Source organism: Enhydra lutris, unplaced genomic scaffold (genome assembly GCF_002288905.1).
Source record: "Enhydra lutris kenyoni isolate GAN:26980312 unplaced genomic scaffold, ASM228890v2 scaffoldscaffold13, whole genome shotgun sequence".
NCBI classification, from domain to species: Eukaryota; Metazoa; Chordata; class Mammalia; order Carnivora; family Mustelidae; genus Enhydra; species Enhydra lutris.
Genome location: NW_019154097.1, coordinates 35,743,713 through 35,758,227, shown reverse-complemented (window position 1 = coordinate 35,758,227; position 14,515 = coordinate 35,743,713). Strand labels below are relative to the sequence as shown.

Genomic DNA, 14,515 nt, shown 5'->3' with positions numbered 1-14,515 from the left:
GCAAACTTGTCACTCCTCTGCTCAGAGCTCTGCGGTGGCTTCCCATTTCTCCCGAAGTCAACTCCTTCCCAGAGCCTCCGAGGCACCTGATGGCCAACCTGGCCTGCCACCAGCCACGTCAGCACATGCCACCTTGTCACCTGCCCCGCTGGCCCTTCTGCTCCTGGGACACAGGCTGTCCTCCTGCTCAGGCCTTCACACAGCCGTCTCCCCAGCCCAGGCTGCTGTGCCCCAGCACTGGACACGGACTAGCTCGGTTTCAGCCCAACTTGAACCACCCCCTGGTCCAGCTGTATTGTCTTCCCAGCCCCCTGCAGTGAAATGGTCTTAACGTTTGTTTGCTGTCTGCCCAGACCCACCCCCCGAAGAATGTCCCCTCGTGAGACGTTGCGTCATTCCCTCTCTCTCTAACCCTGAGTCACAGTCGGTGGGCGGCGTCTGTTGGATAAATACTTGAGTGAACTGAATGATCTGATCTAAACGTCACTTTTCGCCCACACAGCTATTACCTCACTAACCTCTCTTTAAGCTATCCTCTCTTCTTCCTTTCCTTCAGAATTCTTGCACATGGTGTTTCTTTGTATACGGATCTGTCTGCCGTCAGCCCCGTGAATGTGTGTTTCTCCGTCTCCACATGCGTGATGACTAACCTGCGCGCTCCCGCGTATTGAGTAAACACTACCGGGTAGCAGGAGGGAGAGGAGGAAGAAAAGTGCAAGCCGTTCGTGGCCCAAAGGCAGCTCTGGGTTGCAGGCTGCACCTGTCTGTCCTTTTGCCCTCCTTCCCCACCGGTTCATTCCTTCCCTCTCTTCCTCCACGGCCTCCTCCTCATGGGTGCTGCGGCTTGTTCCCACCCTTCATGCTCTGCAGACCGAATTCTGGAAGGAGGCAGTTTGATTGGCCTAGCCAGAGTGGGCAGAGCCTTCTGTTCCAGGCCACCATCCAGGGTGGCCCTTGGACAGGCCCTCCTCCGCCGCCCTCCCTCCCCAACCCCAGTGCAGGAGGCAGCAGCTTCCCCGGCGCAGGTAGGCGCAGGTAGGCTCAGGTAGGCTCAGGTAGGCTCAGTGAGGCAGGACCATTGCACGTTCCTTACCTGCGTGGCCAGTGTAGGGGACGAGGAAAGTGCGCCTGTCCTTGAAGATCCTTCTTCAGATCTGATAGGAGAAACTGACCATCTTCAGTATGTTCGAGAACATAGCCTGCTTCTCCGTTCGTCAGCTAACCTGAACCCCACTGCAGTCACATAAATCTTCCCAGAACTGGGACACCCTGTTTTCATGCAGGCTGTGCATCAGTTCCGCACTCTCCTCTTTCCCAGAAGAGCTGTTCTTACGTAGTTGAAGATACGTTTTATAAATTAGGGTGCGCTAAGTTATTTTGACGATTTGCAGTATTTTTCCTAACAGCAGGGGAAGCCCAAGGTAGCTGGAGACCCAGATCAGGACGGCCAGCCCTTCTCCTTTCACTCTGGTTTTTGTTTTTGTTTTTTTTACCTCGTGTGTGGGGTTTGAGGGGGACGTGGAGGGAGCGGGGTAAGAAGATTACGAGGAAATTTATGTTTAGCACGTGAAGTAGGAGGTCATTTCTCAGGCCGTCCTTCTCATGAAACCTTTTGGCCAGACTCAGCAGATGAGTCAACCCTCTGTAGTGTTCCCCTCCAGCCCAGTTAGGTTTGACCTCAGAAGAGAGGTATGGGGGGGTTCGGGAGGAGCAGGTGCCCAAATGGTTAACAGGGGCACCCCTTCGCAAGTGAGTCCATTCATCAACAGAATAGCCGCTGAATGCAAAATAAACCCCGTCTTATTAGACAGAGTGTTTAATAATTATTAAAAACAATTGCTACCATGTAGCGAGGGCCAGTAGTGACCACACCCCATCCCGGCACCTAATCACACCAGCTGTCCAGTTCACCTAAAGATTCCGTTTCAGAGATGAGAAAGCCAGAATTCCCCCGGGGTTGCGTTTCCCAGGGCCACGCTGCTCTCTGAATGTGGCAGGAGCAGAATTTGAACTTGGGTCTCTGGACTCCAAGCCCTGCTCTTGCCCCTGCACCGTGCTGCTTTCCCCCAGTGACAAGGAGGCCAGTGGGAGGAGCCCAGCTTGACCTCTGCTGAGTACGGCACGTGTCTGGTGTCAGTTCCTCTCACAACAACCTGATCCTGGGTTTACAGGTGAGAAAACAGGTTTTGAACAGCCCAGATAACTTGTCCCAGGTCACAGGGTCGAGAAGGGCAGAGCGAAGATCTAAGCTCCCGAGTCTTTTTGTCCCAGAGTTCGTAAACATAATTCCTGTGCCTTCTTTCCTTGCTGGCGGTTGATTTTCTGACTTGTTGGTAGACAGAGTCTAAAGTTGGCTTATCTGCCTCTTATTTCCTGGGCCTCTGTCAAAAGGAAAAACAGTTCCTGTCTCGGGGCTGTGAGGACTCTATATCGCAAGTCCAGTCCACACATTGGGGTTGCTTTCTGGTTTCATTTTTCCTCATATCACATTGCGTTGCATTTATCATCAGAGGTCCATCCCGTTGAGCAAAATGAGTGGCCTTCAGCGTGCAGGAACATCCATCTTACCTCTGACAATCCCTTGCTTCGACCCCTTGGTGTCCAAGTCACATCGCCCGTTTCCCTTTTACGATTCTGTTACCGGCCGGCTCTGCCGTGCTGGCGGCCTCGTCTCACAGGCCACTGACAGAGAGCGGATCTTCTGCACCTCAGCCTTCCTGGAGTGTCAGCCTCGGGGTGTGTCTGTGTCTGTTTCCTTGTAGCTATATCCAGTGTGAGCATTTGCCTAGAAGGAAGCAACAGCACGTTTCCCTCTACCTCTTCGTTGTCAGTCCCTCTCACTGCTGCGGCTTCTGGAAGCCTGCTGTTGGGAGAACTGTTCACCCAGCGTGAGTGTCGGGACTATACATACCTACCAGCTATGCAGAAGTCAGAGCACTAAGTTATGTTTTAAAAACGCTAAAATTTTTTTTTAAATGCTAACATTAGATGAAACATGTGCTTTAATAGGGTCGTATAGATGGGATCCAGAGTGTGAGTTTAAAGCCATTTGTGAGGGAAACCAGGAGTCTTGTGAGCTCAAGTCCGGGTTTCGAGCCACTTGCCAGAGTCCCAGAGAAGACGGCGGGATGGCTGGAGGAGGAGATGGAGCAAGACTCTGGTTGCCGTTGCTTGTGAGGCAGAGGCAGTGATGGGGGGCATGGGCTCTGTGTGGGAAGAGGGAACAGCAAGAGGCACGCTTCTGGCCCTGCACAGAAAACAGGGAACTTAGACTCGAATCTTTTGAAACCTCAGCTGCCTTCTCTTGAGAATGATAGACACCCGGCTTGGCTACATCCCAGGGTTCTTAGAGGGGGACGCTCTGGCCTCCTGGGCATGCCCCGTACTCGTCCTAAGTCAAGAGGCGAGTGAGGCCGCGGTGTGCAGGGGAAGACCCCCAGGGGTCAGGGAAGCCTGCGCAGGCATTGGACATTCTGTTCTGGGCCACATCTAAGAACATCTCTTGCACGAATGTTCCATGAAATACTGCGTGTGGACCGCTCATCTGTACAGCCAGCTCCACCTTTCAGATCGTGTGCTAAATTGGACCGGGGCCAAACGGAGCATTTTCTGATGATGCCAGACGGGCTCAGTGATGGAGCACACCACCCTCCCCGAAACTTGTCACGCCCCGTGAGCGCGACGTTGGTCTAGTACGTACGTGCCCTGCAGTTAACTCAGGCGCTTGCCAGCCCTGTCCCCCCTGCAAGGCAGGAGCCATACTGGACCCCTAACCTCCGTAGGCTTCAGTTCGCCCCTTTAAAAGTGGGAGAGTTGGGAAAAATGATTTTTAAAGTCTTTTCCAGCTCTAAGGTTATATGATTCTCTGAATCCACGTCTTCCCTCAGGGCCTCATATAGCACAGGCACAGGTGTCAGTAATCGCTTGCTAAAACCGTTCAGTTTATCCTTCTCTTTATGTGGAATTAGTACAAAGATGAATGCTCTTAATACGCTGTACTGAAGAAAAGTTGTTCCGAGCCTCCGTCGAGCTGCCTCTCCCTCCCTCCCTCCCGATCCCCCACCCTTCCAAGTACGCTTGGACGAACATCACTTAAAATACAGCAGACCCATTAAGGACACCCACGTGTTACACTTGACCTTGTTTATACTTGGAAAATAACATTCGTAGATGACCAAATGATCGACTTCTTTTCCCCCTCCTTTTTTAACGTACCCCCTCCCCTGAAGCAGAGCGCAACCCTCCGGCCTTTGTCTGAATGACAGACGCCGCGCTGCCCCCTTCACCTCACACACACTTGCTATTGCCTGGTCAGGGACGCTGCGTCTGGCAGCAGGTTCCACACGAGAAGGAGCTTTTGCCCCCTTCCCCTCCCCTCCTCCCGGACACGCCCACCCCTGTATCCTGGACACAGACACTGCTCGGTTTCGAAGTGCCTTTCTCCCCGCATCAGCCTCGAAGGGATAAACGTGAGTGAGCCGTTTCTCTCCCTCTGACCTCGTAAGCTCACGTGGTCTGCCAGTCTAGGTAACATCTCCGCTACCAGGTTTGTTAAGTCTGTGTTCGACCACAGTTGGTGGCAGAGCGCAACTAAATATTTTTGCTATTATCCTCAACTTTCCTCCCACTTTCCCTTCTTATCTTGTGACTTGCCCTGCCTTCATAAACAGGAAGTTCTCTTACTGGGATTCAGCTTGGCAGGTGGCTGTTAGACCCAGTAGAGAAGACCACCGATGCAGCCCCAGCTGCCCAGAGCACAGCTAGCCCACAGGCAATGAGGCAGTGATGGCCTGGCTGAGGGCACCTCCGTGTCAGGGTGACGACCGGCCGGAAAGCCCACTGGCTTCCTCTGACTCTTCCCAGCCTGACATTTGAGCACTCATGGGGACACAGGAGGAGTAGTGAGTGAGCTCTTCGGAAATGTGCTGCTCGGTAATAGAAGTGTTACCTTGGTAACAGCGAGCCCGTTTCATTACCAGATGGCATTAGCTTTATTTGTGGTATCCCAGGCAGTTGCCAAGAACCAGCCTGTAGCCCCTGTCACTGGGCGTTTCGCCCAGGACCACGGCCGGCACTGGCTGCTTTGTGGGACGATGTCCGTTGGCCGGCTGACGATGCATTGCCGGGTCAGATACCAGAACTCCGAGGTCATTACAACCTGGTGCAGCCAGTTTCGTTCGAGGCTAGCGTAGTCTGGATTCGTGAGAATCTGAATCCTTGTAGAGTGACAGGAGGGCTGGGAAGAACATCAGTGTGCGTTACACTCCATCTCGATGGGAGCTGGAAAGGCTCCTGTGGCCCTTTCCACCACAACAGGCTCAAGAGGATCCGAAGCAGCCGCTCTTGGCTTTGTCGCGTGCCACACCCGCAGCCGCGCTTCACGCGGATCACCTCGATGATTCCCTCACGGTCCCTCCGCATTTCGCAGCTGAATAAACGGGCCTGAGAGGTGGTTTGATTCGCCATCAGCCACGTGGCCCAGCGGCAGCTGCGGGACTGAAGCCCAGTGTACTTGACCCACACACGAAACGGCCTCTTTTGGGTGTCAGCAAGGTATGTCTAGATCAGCACACAAGACAGCTTCATCCACGTCTTCCCCTAAACTGCCCCGACTCTCAGGCTTGCAGACCCCACTCGGCAGTCATTCGTCAGGAGGCACATTTTTGTTCAGACCTCAGGGCCCGGCACCACTGTCACCCTCTCCCTGCAGCTTTCTTTCAGCCCCAGGTCCCACAGCAGAAGGGTCAATTAATATCAGTGGCAAGATTGCTGAACTGGTTCCAGCTTTGCTGTTAACTGGCTTCAAATGGTTTCACTTCCGCCGAATCCAGACCTGGCTCGGGCGGAGGAGTAGCACTTACTGCTGGGAACCTATCCCTCGTCTGACCTGTTCCTCACCCTGGCCCGGGGCATTGTCTTGCTGACCTTCACAGTCACTCTGAGGTGGAGCTGTCGTGACCTTCGCTGAGTGAGAGGAAGCCCACATTCAGAGCTGGTAGACAGCCGGCCAGGCTTTCCAGCCTCCCTGAGACCTGACTCCCAAGGGCATCTGATTCTGGAGCCTCTCGCTGTCAGGCTTCAAAGTTGTGTACATAGTGGCATTGTGGCCGTGCTAAAAATTCAGAAAGCCATAAGCCTATGCATATTCTACCTAGATGGGCACCAGGGTCCTTTCTCAGTTTCTAAAAAATAAGATTGGACAAACCTGGGGCACCTGGGTGGCTCAGTAGATTAAGCATCTGCCTTTAGCTTAGGTCATGATCCCAGGGTCCTGGGATTGAGCCCCACATGGGGCTTCCCGTTCAGTGAGGAACCTGCTTCTCCCTCTGCCTCTACCTGCTGCTCCCCCTACTTGGGCTTGCTCTCTCTGTGTGTCAAATAAATAAATAAAATCTTTTTTAAAAAAAGATGAAAGAATGGACAAACTTCATAGAGCTTTACCGATTTGAAAGATAATGGAGTTGTCCACAAACTGCTGCAGGCTAGTAGGGGCACAAGCCGTGGGGACACTCACTGAGGGAGAAGGTGGAAAGGAGAATACAGACCTAATTCATATTCATAAAATGAAAAACAAAAATTTTAAGCCTTCAAAATTCTTTGCCCCTCTTGCCCTGGCCGTGGTCCTGAAATGCCATTTTCCGTTGAAAAGAGCCAGGACTGTGGAGAAGATGGCTGACTCATGACCTCAGGCAGGAATTGTACTGGACCAACCTGGACTGGCCTGTACCAGATAGCAGGGGAGCCATCACAGAGACTAGAGTGTGTCAGAGGGACTCAACCAAGGAGACGCCCAGGAGCCACAGAGCAATGTGAGCATCAGTAAGAACATAAGACTAATGATTGCATCAGGTATGAAGACGCCAGATATGTTGATATCCATGAGTTTATAATAATGTTGGGTGGAAAACTGAGCCGTCTGCATTGGAAGGAAACTAGTGGACCAATGCCTTGTTTTGAAAGCCGGTAAATGGAAAGAACGGAGCATTTATCCTGCCTTTCCTGTGTAATAGACTTGATCACTGAGTAGCCAAGTAGTACATGGGGGAAGTTTTTCTTTATAAAAGTGTCCCAGCTAGTAAACAAAGACAGAACGATCACATTGGTATGTGGCTGGCTGGAGACCCTGGTGAATTAAAGGGTCAGCCCCCGCCAGCGTCACGTGCTGAGACACCCAAGTTCGCTTGGCCCCCATTGGTAGACCCTAACACCTCCCGTGAACTCGCCGTGCCAAAAGAAATCAAGCCTGAATCCCCTCTCATGCCAGTTTGCAGGAAGTACACAGTAAGGAGGAACGTGTAAAGTACGCCGTGGGGATGCCGTCAGCGAAATCCAGACTGCGGGAAATGCTGTAGAAAACAATGACCCAGTTTCTTCAACAAGCAAAATAAGGGGTGGGAGTAGAGATGGGGAACCTTTAGTTTAGGAGAGCCTCTTGAGACATGTCGGCCAATCACATTGTGTGGGCTATATTTGGATCCTGGCACAAGCAGACTTTTTAAAAAGTGACATTTACGAAACTATTGGAAATTTGAACCCTGACCACTTCAGTTTTGATAATACTGAAAAAGAATTGTTGATTGAGGTGTGGGATGGCATGGTGGTCTTGCATTTTTTTTGTTTTGAGAGTCCTTTTAGAGACACAGAAGGATATGTTTACAGATGAAATGACGATACTATGGCTGTTTCTTGTTCTGACGTAACACAGGAAGGGAAAAGTAGGTGGGGTGGAGGAAACGGGATTTGCCGAGAGCTGTGGTTGGTAGAGTTTGGGGGCAGGGGTCTGTGGAGGTTCTTTCTTCTGCTTTGCTTACTTTGTATATGTGTTTAAGTATTTCATAATAAATGGATTCGGGGCGCCTGGGTGGCTCAGTCAGTTACGCATCTGACTCTTGATTTCTGCTCAAGTCATGATCTCAGGGATGCCAGGCTCCATGCTCAGGGGAGAGTCTGCTTGCGGATTCTCTCCCTCTGCTCCCCCCACTCACACACACACACACTGTGTCTCTCTACAATAAATAAATCTTTGTTAACATTATTTAGATAAGTAAATGGGTTCGAGAAATTAACTAAATTGCTCCTTCCAGGAGGGGATGGCTTTGACTTTGTTTTCTTTTGGTTTAATGGTACCTGTTATTGACAAGAGAGGACTGAAATGGGTATGTTTGTACCTTCGTAGCTGGCATAAATAACCCTTACGGCTCATGTTGGCAGATTGCATCAGAAGACTTTAAATATTTGTACTCTTGGCCCTAGTAATTACAGTTGTACAAAGCTGTCTCCAGGAAATAATCCCAAACACAGCAAAAGCTTGGTGAACAAAAGTGCACATTGTAGGCATATTTATATTGGGGAAAACTTGGAAGCAACTCATGTCCAGCAATAGGAGAATGGTTAAAGAATTGTAAATGGATGCTGTCAGTGGAGTACCAACAGCACAGACTGCCGTTTTTGAAGACTGCACAGTAGTAAAGAACAATGCATACATCGTATCTTTAAATAAAAATTTGATTTGAAATTAGTTTCAGGGTGGGTTTTTTTTTTTTAAGATTTGCTTATTTATTTATTTACTTGACAGAGAGACAGAGATCACAAGTAGGCAGAGAGGCAGGCAGAGAGGGGGGGAAGCAGGCTCCCTGCGGAGCAGAGAGCCCGATGCAGGGCTCGATCCCAGGACCATGAGATCATGACCTGAACCGAAGGCAGAGGCTTTACCCACTGAGCCACCCAGGCGCCCCAAGACTTTGGTTTTTTAAAGAAATAATAGCTTAGTTATCTCTGCTAATTGGCAAAGAGCGTTAAAATAGGCAGTTGAAAATGGCGGCCTTGTTGGAGACGGTGTGTTGTACCTCCACTGCAGCCCAGTGAGAGGCTCTTGCTTTCGGTGCTTAGAATCACAAACCTGTGAACTTGATTCTTTTCCTCCCTCTCTCCCTTCCTCTGTGTAACCTCCATGTGAACTAGAGAGAGTTGGGGTTCCTACCTTGGGGGTTTACTGACATCCTTATCTAGTGATTTCCAGTTCTTCAAGAGACGCCGCATTACATGTTACACGGTGTGGCAGTATTTGGAAGTACTATCCAGAAATGAGATGTTATTATTAACATTCTCCTGAATGTAAATAAGGGTATCATCTCTTTTTCTTAATGCTGTTTATAATTCTGGACCATTTTAGGCATACAAAAACAGAGAGATCCTCTCAGCACTTAGAAGTTATTAAAGGAACCAGTTACTCGGAACGTTTGCTGATACCCAGGACTCATCAAGGAAAGAGGAGGGTTGTTGCTGGGGACAGTCGGACAGCAGAGAACAGGGAAGTGAAGAGCAGGTGCCTGAAGGGGCATCAGTAGCAGCGGAGTATATCTATTGGGTCAGAGGAGTAGGCTTGGGGTGGGGGCCCTTTTCAGCCCATTCTGTGATATGGGAGCCCCGTCAGACGATCTAGACTGTGGGCCCTGTGTGGGTCCTGTTCCCAGTCTGCCTCCAGGGTCTCATCTGGGGAATGAACAGAAGAAGTACAGTAAAGCATCAGAAAAGTTACATGAGCCCCCAAGAGAAAGGAAGGTGCGGTTTCTATTCTTAGTACTGAGCCCATTCCAGCAAGCACAGCAGGTTACTTTTTCCCTGGCATTATATGAAACTACACTTTTTTTTTAGGTGTGTGGGTTTTGTTTTGTTTTTTTTTATCCATAATACATGCTTAGGTTCTGAGAGAGTAAAACACTTAATGTATTTCCAGGATCATGTTCCTTTTTAGAGAGAAAATCCAGCTACTTTCCTTTTACCTTCAGAACTTACTAGAATCGCTTCTGCACTTACTCTGGGCTATTATAGATGGACAGTTCAGCCGCGTGGGCATCTGGCGCCTGCCTTTAATCTCTCCACTCTGTTCTTCTGCGCATTCCATGGGTGTACGTAGGGCCATGAAATCATAGGAAAACAAATGTGCTTACCAAATCCTAGGATGCCAGAATCCTAGGATAGCCTTTGAAAAAGATCATCTTAAGACAGAAAAAAAAAGAAATTTTACTTTGTCCAGCAGGTATTAAACATATGGAACTTATCCCGAGATTTATAAGCCAAAAATTCACGTACACTCAGTGTAGTTAGCCTGCAGGAGGGCCGTGTTGTTCGGAGCTCGTTCCCAAACGCTCTAGGATGCCCTCCCTTGAGGGCCCTCCCCTGCGTCCATTAGCAACGAGAGGGAGAGGTGAGCCTTTCTTCTTCACAGAGTCTTGCCCAGCTCATGCATTTGCATGTTTGAGTGTAAGCTTTCATGTTTGCATGCATGTGTTTTGACAGGTGACCTTGGGAAAGGTGTTGAAAGTGATCGTCGTCATGCGGAGTCTGTTCATTGATCGAACAATAGTAAGGGGATACAGTGAGAATGTCTACACAGAAGACGGCAAGGTAAGCATTCTGGAATCTTTTGTTTCGTTTTTCTTTCTTTTTCTGTGTCCCAGAACAAACGTAGTCGAGTCCCAGATGAATGACATTAAACACCAGCAGTCATAGCTGAAATGGTCCACAAGCATGGTTTCTCAGTATGAAGATGAACGTTTTACAGAAAAACATTTCTCTCTCTCTCCCCTTGCATTTTTCATCAAGCTTCTGCTTTTCCCTTTAAGCCTGATGCCCTTAGTTGAATTTCTAATGTATCACCTTAGACCCCAGTTGCCTCATTAAATGTGTCTTCTGAGGAAATGGATTTCTTTCTTTTTTTCTCCCTCCCCACCCCCACCCCAGCAGCGCAGCACATCAATAGCCCAGGGTTTGGCATTTTCGGCATTTTGCTTTTCCTAGAACGATGAGGAAAATTCGAGCTACTTTGACTTACAACTTGCTCAGGATCTTTTCCCGTGGAACTAACAAGGAGCCCTGAGGAGGCGGCTTGTCCTCCGAGGTTCACACTGAACACTGCAGCTGTTTGGTGGTTTGTCTCGTGAAGAGTTCACCATGTGAACCCCTGATTTCTCTTGACTACGCACTGGCCGTATGGCTCTCCGGGGGGCCTCGGGGGTGCTGATGGGAGCTGACAGCCTTCGTTTGTGTTGGCGTCTGGCGAGCCTGGAGCCTGGCGAGGGCTCCGCCTGTGACCCCCAGCCGGGTGCTCCCCGGGCCGCTCCCGGCGCTGAGCCTCCGTCTGACCCTCTCTCCTGCGCTTTCCCTTCTCTTCATGGAGCCTGTTCCGATTCTTTTTAAAGATTTTATTTATTTATTTGACAAACAGAGATCACAAGTAGGCAGAGACGCATGCAGAGAGAGAGAGAGAGAAGCAGGCTCCCCGCCAAGCAGGGAGCCCGATGCGGGACTCGATCCCAGGACTCTGGGATCATGACCCGAGCCGAAGGCAGAGGCTTTAACCCACTGAGCCACCCAGGCGCCCCGCCCATTCCGATTCTTAAAGTTTGCGGTGGTACTAGCACTCACCACCCAGTGCCACGTTATAACGAGGGTAGAACGCTCTTCAAAAAAAGGTCACCAGTGTAGCTTAGCCCGTAACGGTGCCTGCGCTGAGAGCTGGGACCCGCAAAGCGATGAGGTTTGTGTTTAGAGCAAGTGACCCTGCGTCTCCACAGCCCGCACAAGTGTTGTCAACAAGGGAAGCTACTCTTACTTCAAGGACCCGGCCAAGTTCTCGTAGCTCTCCCCCCATTGAGCACAAAGCGTTCAGTGCCCTTTTCCTTTCGGGAAAGCACCGGAGTGTCTTCAGCACACGTGTGCGGAATAGACGCGTCCCGGGGCAGGTGCGGTCTGCACGTGTGATGCGTGAACCCCGGCGGCAGCGCTCGCGAGCTGTTCCCAACTAGGGAGCAGCCGCAGAAGCCACCCCGGGCAGGAGCCCCCGGGACCCTGGTCCCAGCCGATTAGAGATGTGGTTCTTGTCGCCTTTGTTCGAGGTTCACGACTCCTTAGTCACACCCAGTATGAGTCAGGGTCCTTGCCCTCCAGGGACTTGGAAGCACACCAGGGAGGGAGGGCTCGAAACACAGGAAGCCACGAGGAGAGGTGCGAACTCGGGAGAGGGAGGAAGCGTTCTCTGAAGTTAGAGTCCAAGGAGTGAGGGTTTACCTACTTGGCCGATCTCTTTCACACTGTGTTTCTCTACACCGGAAGTGTCCTCGCTAAGCCCTGTAAAGCAAAGCACTCAGCACTCTGCCACCAATCACCCCGCTGCCACCTAGTCACCACTCAGTAAATCACGAATACCATTTTTATTGTGCGCTTAAAACAAGGGATTTAGAAAATTGTCACCCATGTATGCTTCTAGGATTTCTCTCGGGTAACTTCCCCTTAGGTGCTTCTGACCATCCCCCCACCCCCGCACCATACTGTGGTTTCCTGTGTCAGCCTGCGGGGACCACTCCCGACCTGTGTCTAGGCGGGACCTCTCCTCCCCAGGCGCACCTCACGTTCAGCCCGCCCAAAACTCTGCTCACCTCTTTCTTCCCGAAACTCGGGTTCCCCCCGCTGTTCTCATCTGGGGTAACTGTACCACCACCTCATCACTCAAGCCATCCTTCCCCTCCCCCAAATCTAGTCCATCAGCAGGTTCTGGTTTTCCCCTGCTTAAATCTATCCCAAATTGGGCTCCTCCTGTCCGTCTCCCCTTCTTCTAGTTCTTATTTCTCAATGGAGCAAGTGCACTGGCCGCCTCATGCCTTGTCTCCAGTCTTCCTTCCCTCCCACGGTCTGTCCTTTACTGGGCTTCCAGAGCAGTCTTCCCAAAATACACATCCAAGCGTATGATTTCTTGCTTGCACCATCCCCTATTGCCCAAAGCAGGCAGGAAAGTAGAATATTAATAGGTCTTAGACACAAAGCAGTCCATGGTCAAAATGTCTGAGAAACATGGGGTTCGAGAATGTTCAGTAGGTTTCTTTACTAAAGAAATTCTTGGAAACTTCAGTTTGCTTAGTGTCCTATGAATCTCCTAAGAGGCGCATATAGTATGGGGTATTTTCCTAATTTATTTGAACCCCAAATTCATTGTTTCTTCCTTTCTTCTCAGTATATTGTGACACTGGCGTTTTACAGAACATGCTTCTGAAAACCCTAGCTTCTAGAATAAAATCCAGACTCTTCAGCAACACATAGAAATGCCAGGTGATCTGACCCCTGCCTTCCTTACTGACCTCAGCTGCCATCATTCTCTGCGCACGTTTTGTCTCACTGTCCAGCCTTTTGTGCTGTTTGTGGCTCCCACAACTCTCTCACTCACTCTCAGTGCCCTCAGTGCCCTCAGCCTGGGATGCTTTGTGCTCTTGCCCACCTGACACACTCACTCTTCCCTTCACCCTGACTTACTGCTGTCCTCTCTCTCATCCTGTCCCCATTTCCCAGGGTCTCTTACATGAACCCAGACTCTCGAGCCTCCTCGTAAATACATCATGGAATTTTGAACAGTCTTTTTCTAGGACTAGAATCAGTACATCATGGTTATTTGTTGACATGTTTCTCTTGCAATTAATAGAAACACCAAGTACTCCATAGCAAACTTTGCCCACAGTGGTCATTGCGTCCTAGGTTCTGCTTAAATTAGTCTCGTTCTCCAGAGAGGGCAGCCGAGACCTCGAATGTACAGGGACTTGCCTGCGGTCACACCGCCAGGCCCCAGAGCTCCATCTGCTGGGAGCACCTCAAGGGCCAAGACCCTGTCCCGTGATGCTGTCCCAGGGAGACGGTGCAGTGCCTGGAGTGCTGGAGAAGCCCGGGGCTGTGTGGGAGGGGACAGTGGAGAAGCCTGCTTGGGATGTGCCAGTGCTTTAGCCGGAGCGGAAGGGTGGGGAACTGACCATCAGAGACGAGGACCGGGAGTGGAGTCATAGTGCGGAAAACGAAGGAGACGCGCGTGCGCACGCGGTGTGCGTCTTCCTAATGAGAGATTAGCGTGGGTTCTGTGTTCCTCAGAAAGAAAATGTGTATGTGTCTGGGAACCTGAATTTGGCTCTGACTCATATCCCAAATGTGATACAGGAGGCCTCTTGCTGCATTTCACAGCTGCACACATTGGCCCAAGTGGTCAGCAGGGACCCTAAAACGGGGAATAGCAAGATTGGGAGGGCCAGGGCGCTTGTTGTTGGAAAGGCACACTAACCGCATTTGGCACAGGAGCTGTCAGAACGGCCCCTCTGCCCAGAATCAAATCCTAGCCACTTTGATTAGCCCCTTCTTTTTTTCAGAGCACTTTACAAAACCGTGCCGATGTTATTGGTGTTCTGTTTTGAGTACTGATGCTGGTGTGTGTGAACTTACGCTCAGTTATACACATGTAAGCCTTAGTGTAATGAACATGCTGAAATGTCTAGCCCATCCCAAACAAAGTGTAACCTTTGGAAGCAGCCCCTAGAGCGTGGGGTGTGGTCCTCGAGACCACATTGATGCTTGCAGTTCTGTCTGCCTTTGCTGAGTTGGTGCCTGAGCGCTTGGGGGGGGGGTTTCTCCGCAGTCTGAGCGCTCCGCCATGCAAGCCGGATGCCGTGGGCGTGGCTTGGAAAGCCGGACATGCTGGGTTCTG

General features: G+C 50.7%; 1 protein-coding gene across 2 annotated transcripts in view; it reads left to right on the top strand.

The window, feature by feature from the left end:
• The window catches only part of LOC111145789 (mediator complex subunit 27), a 193,784-nt gene that overhangs the window by 154,486 nt on the left and 24,783 nt on the right, over positions 1-14,515 (top strand). Inside the window, exon 5 of one of the 2 annotated variants that reach the window (XM_022501001.1) lies at positions 10,300-10,407. The exons of the other annotated variant lie outside the window; for it this stretch is intronic. Within the exon in view, the coding sequence (XP_022356709.1) occupies positions 10,300-10,407 (108 nt within the window). The remainder of the gene's footprint in view (positions 1-10,299; positions 10,408-14,515) is intronic. 2 annotated transcript variants of the gene reach the window in all.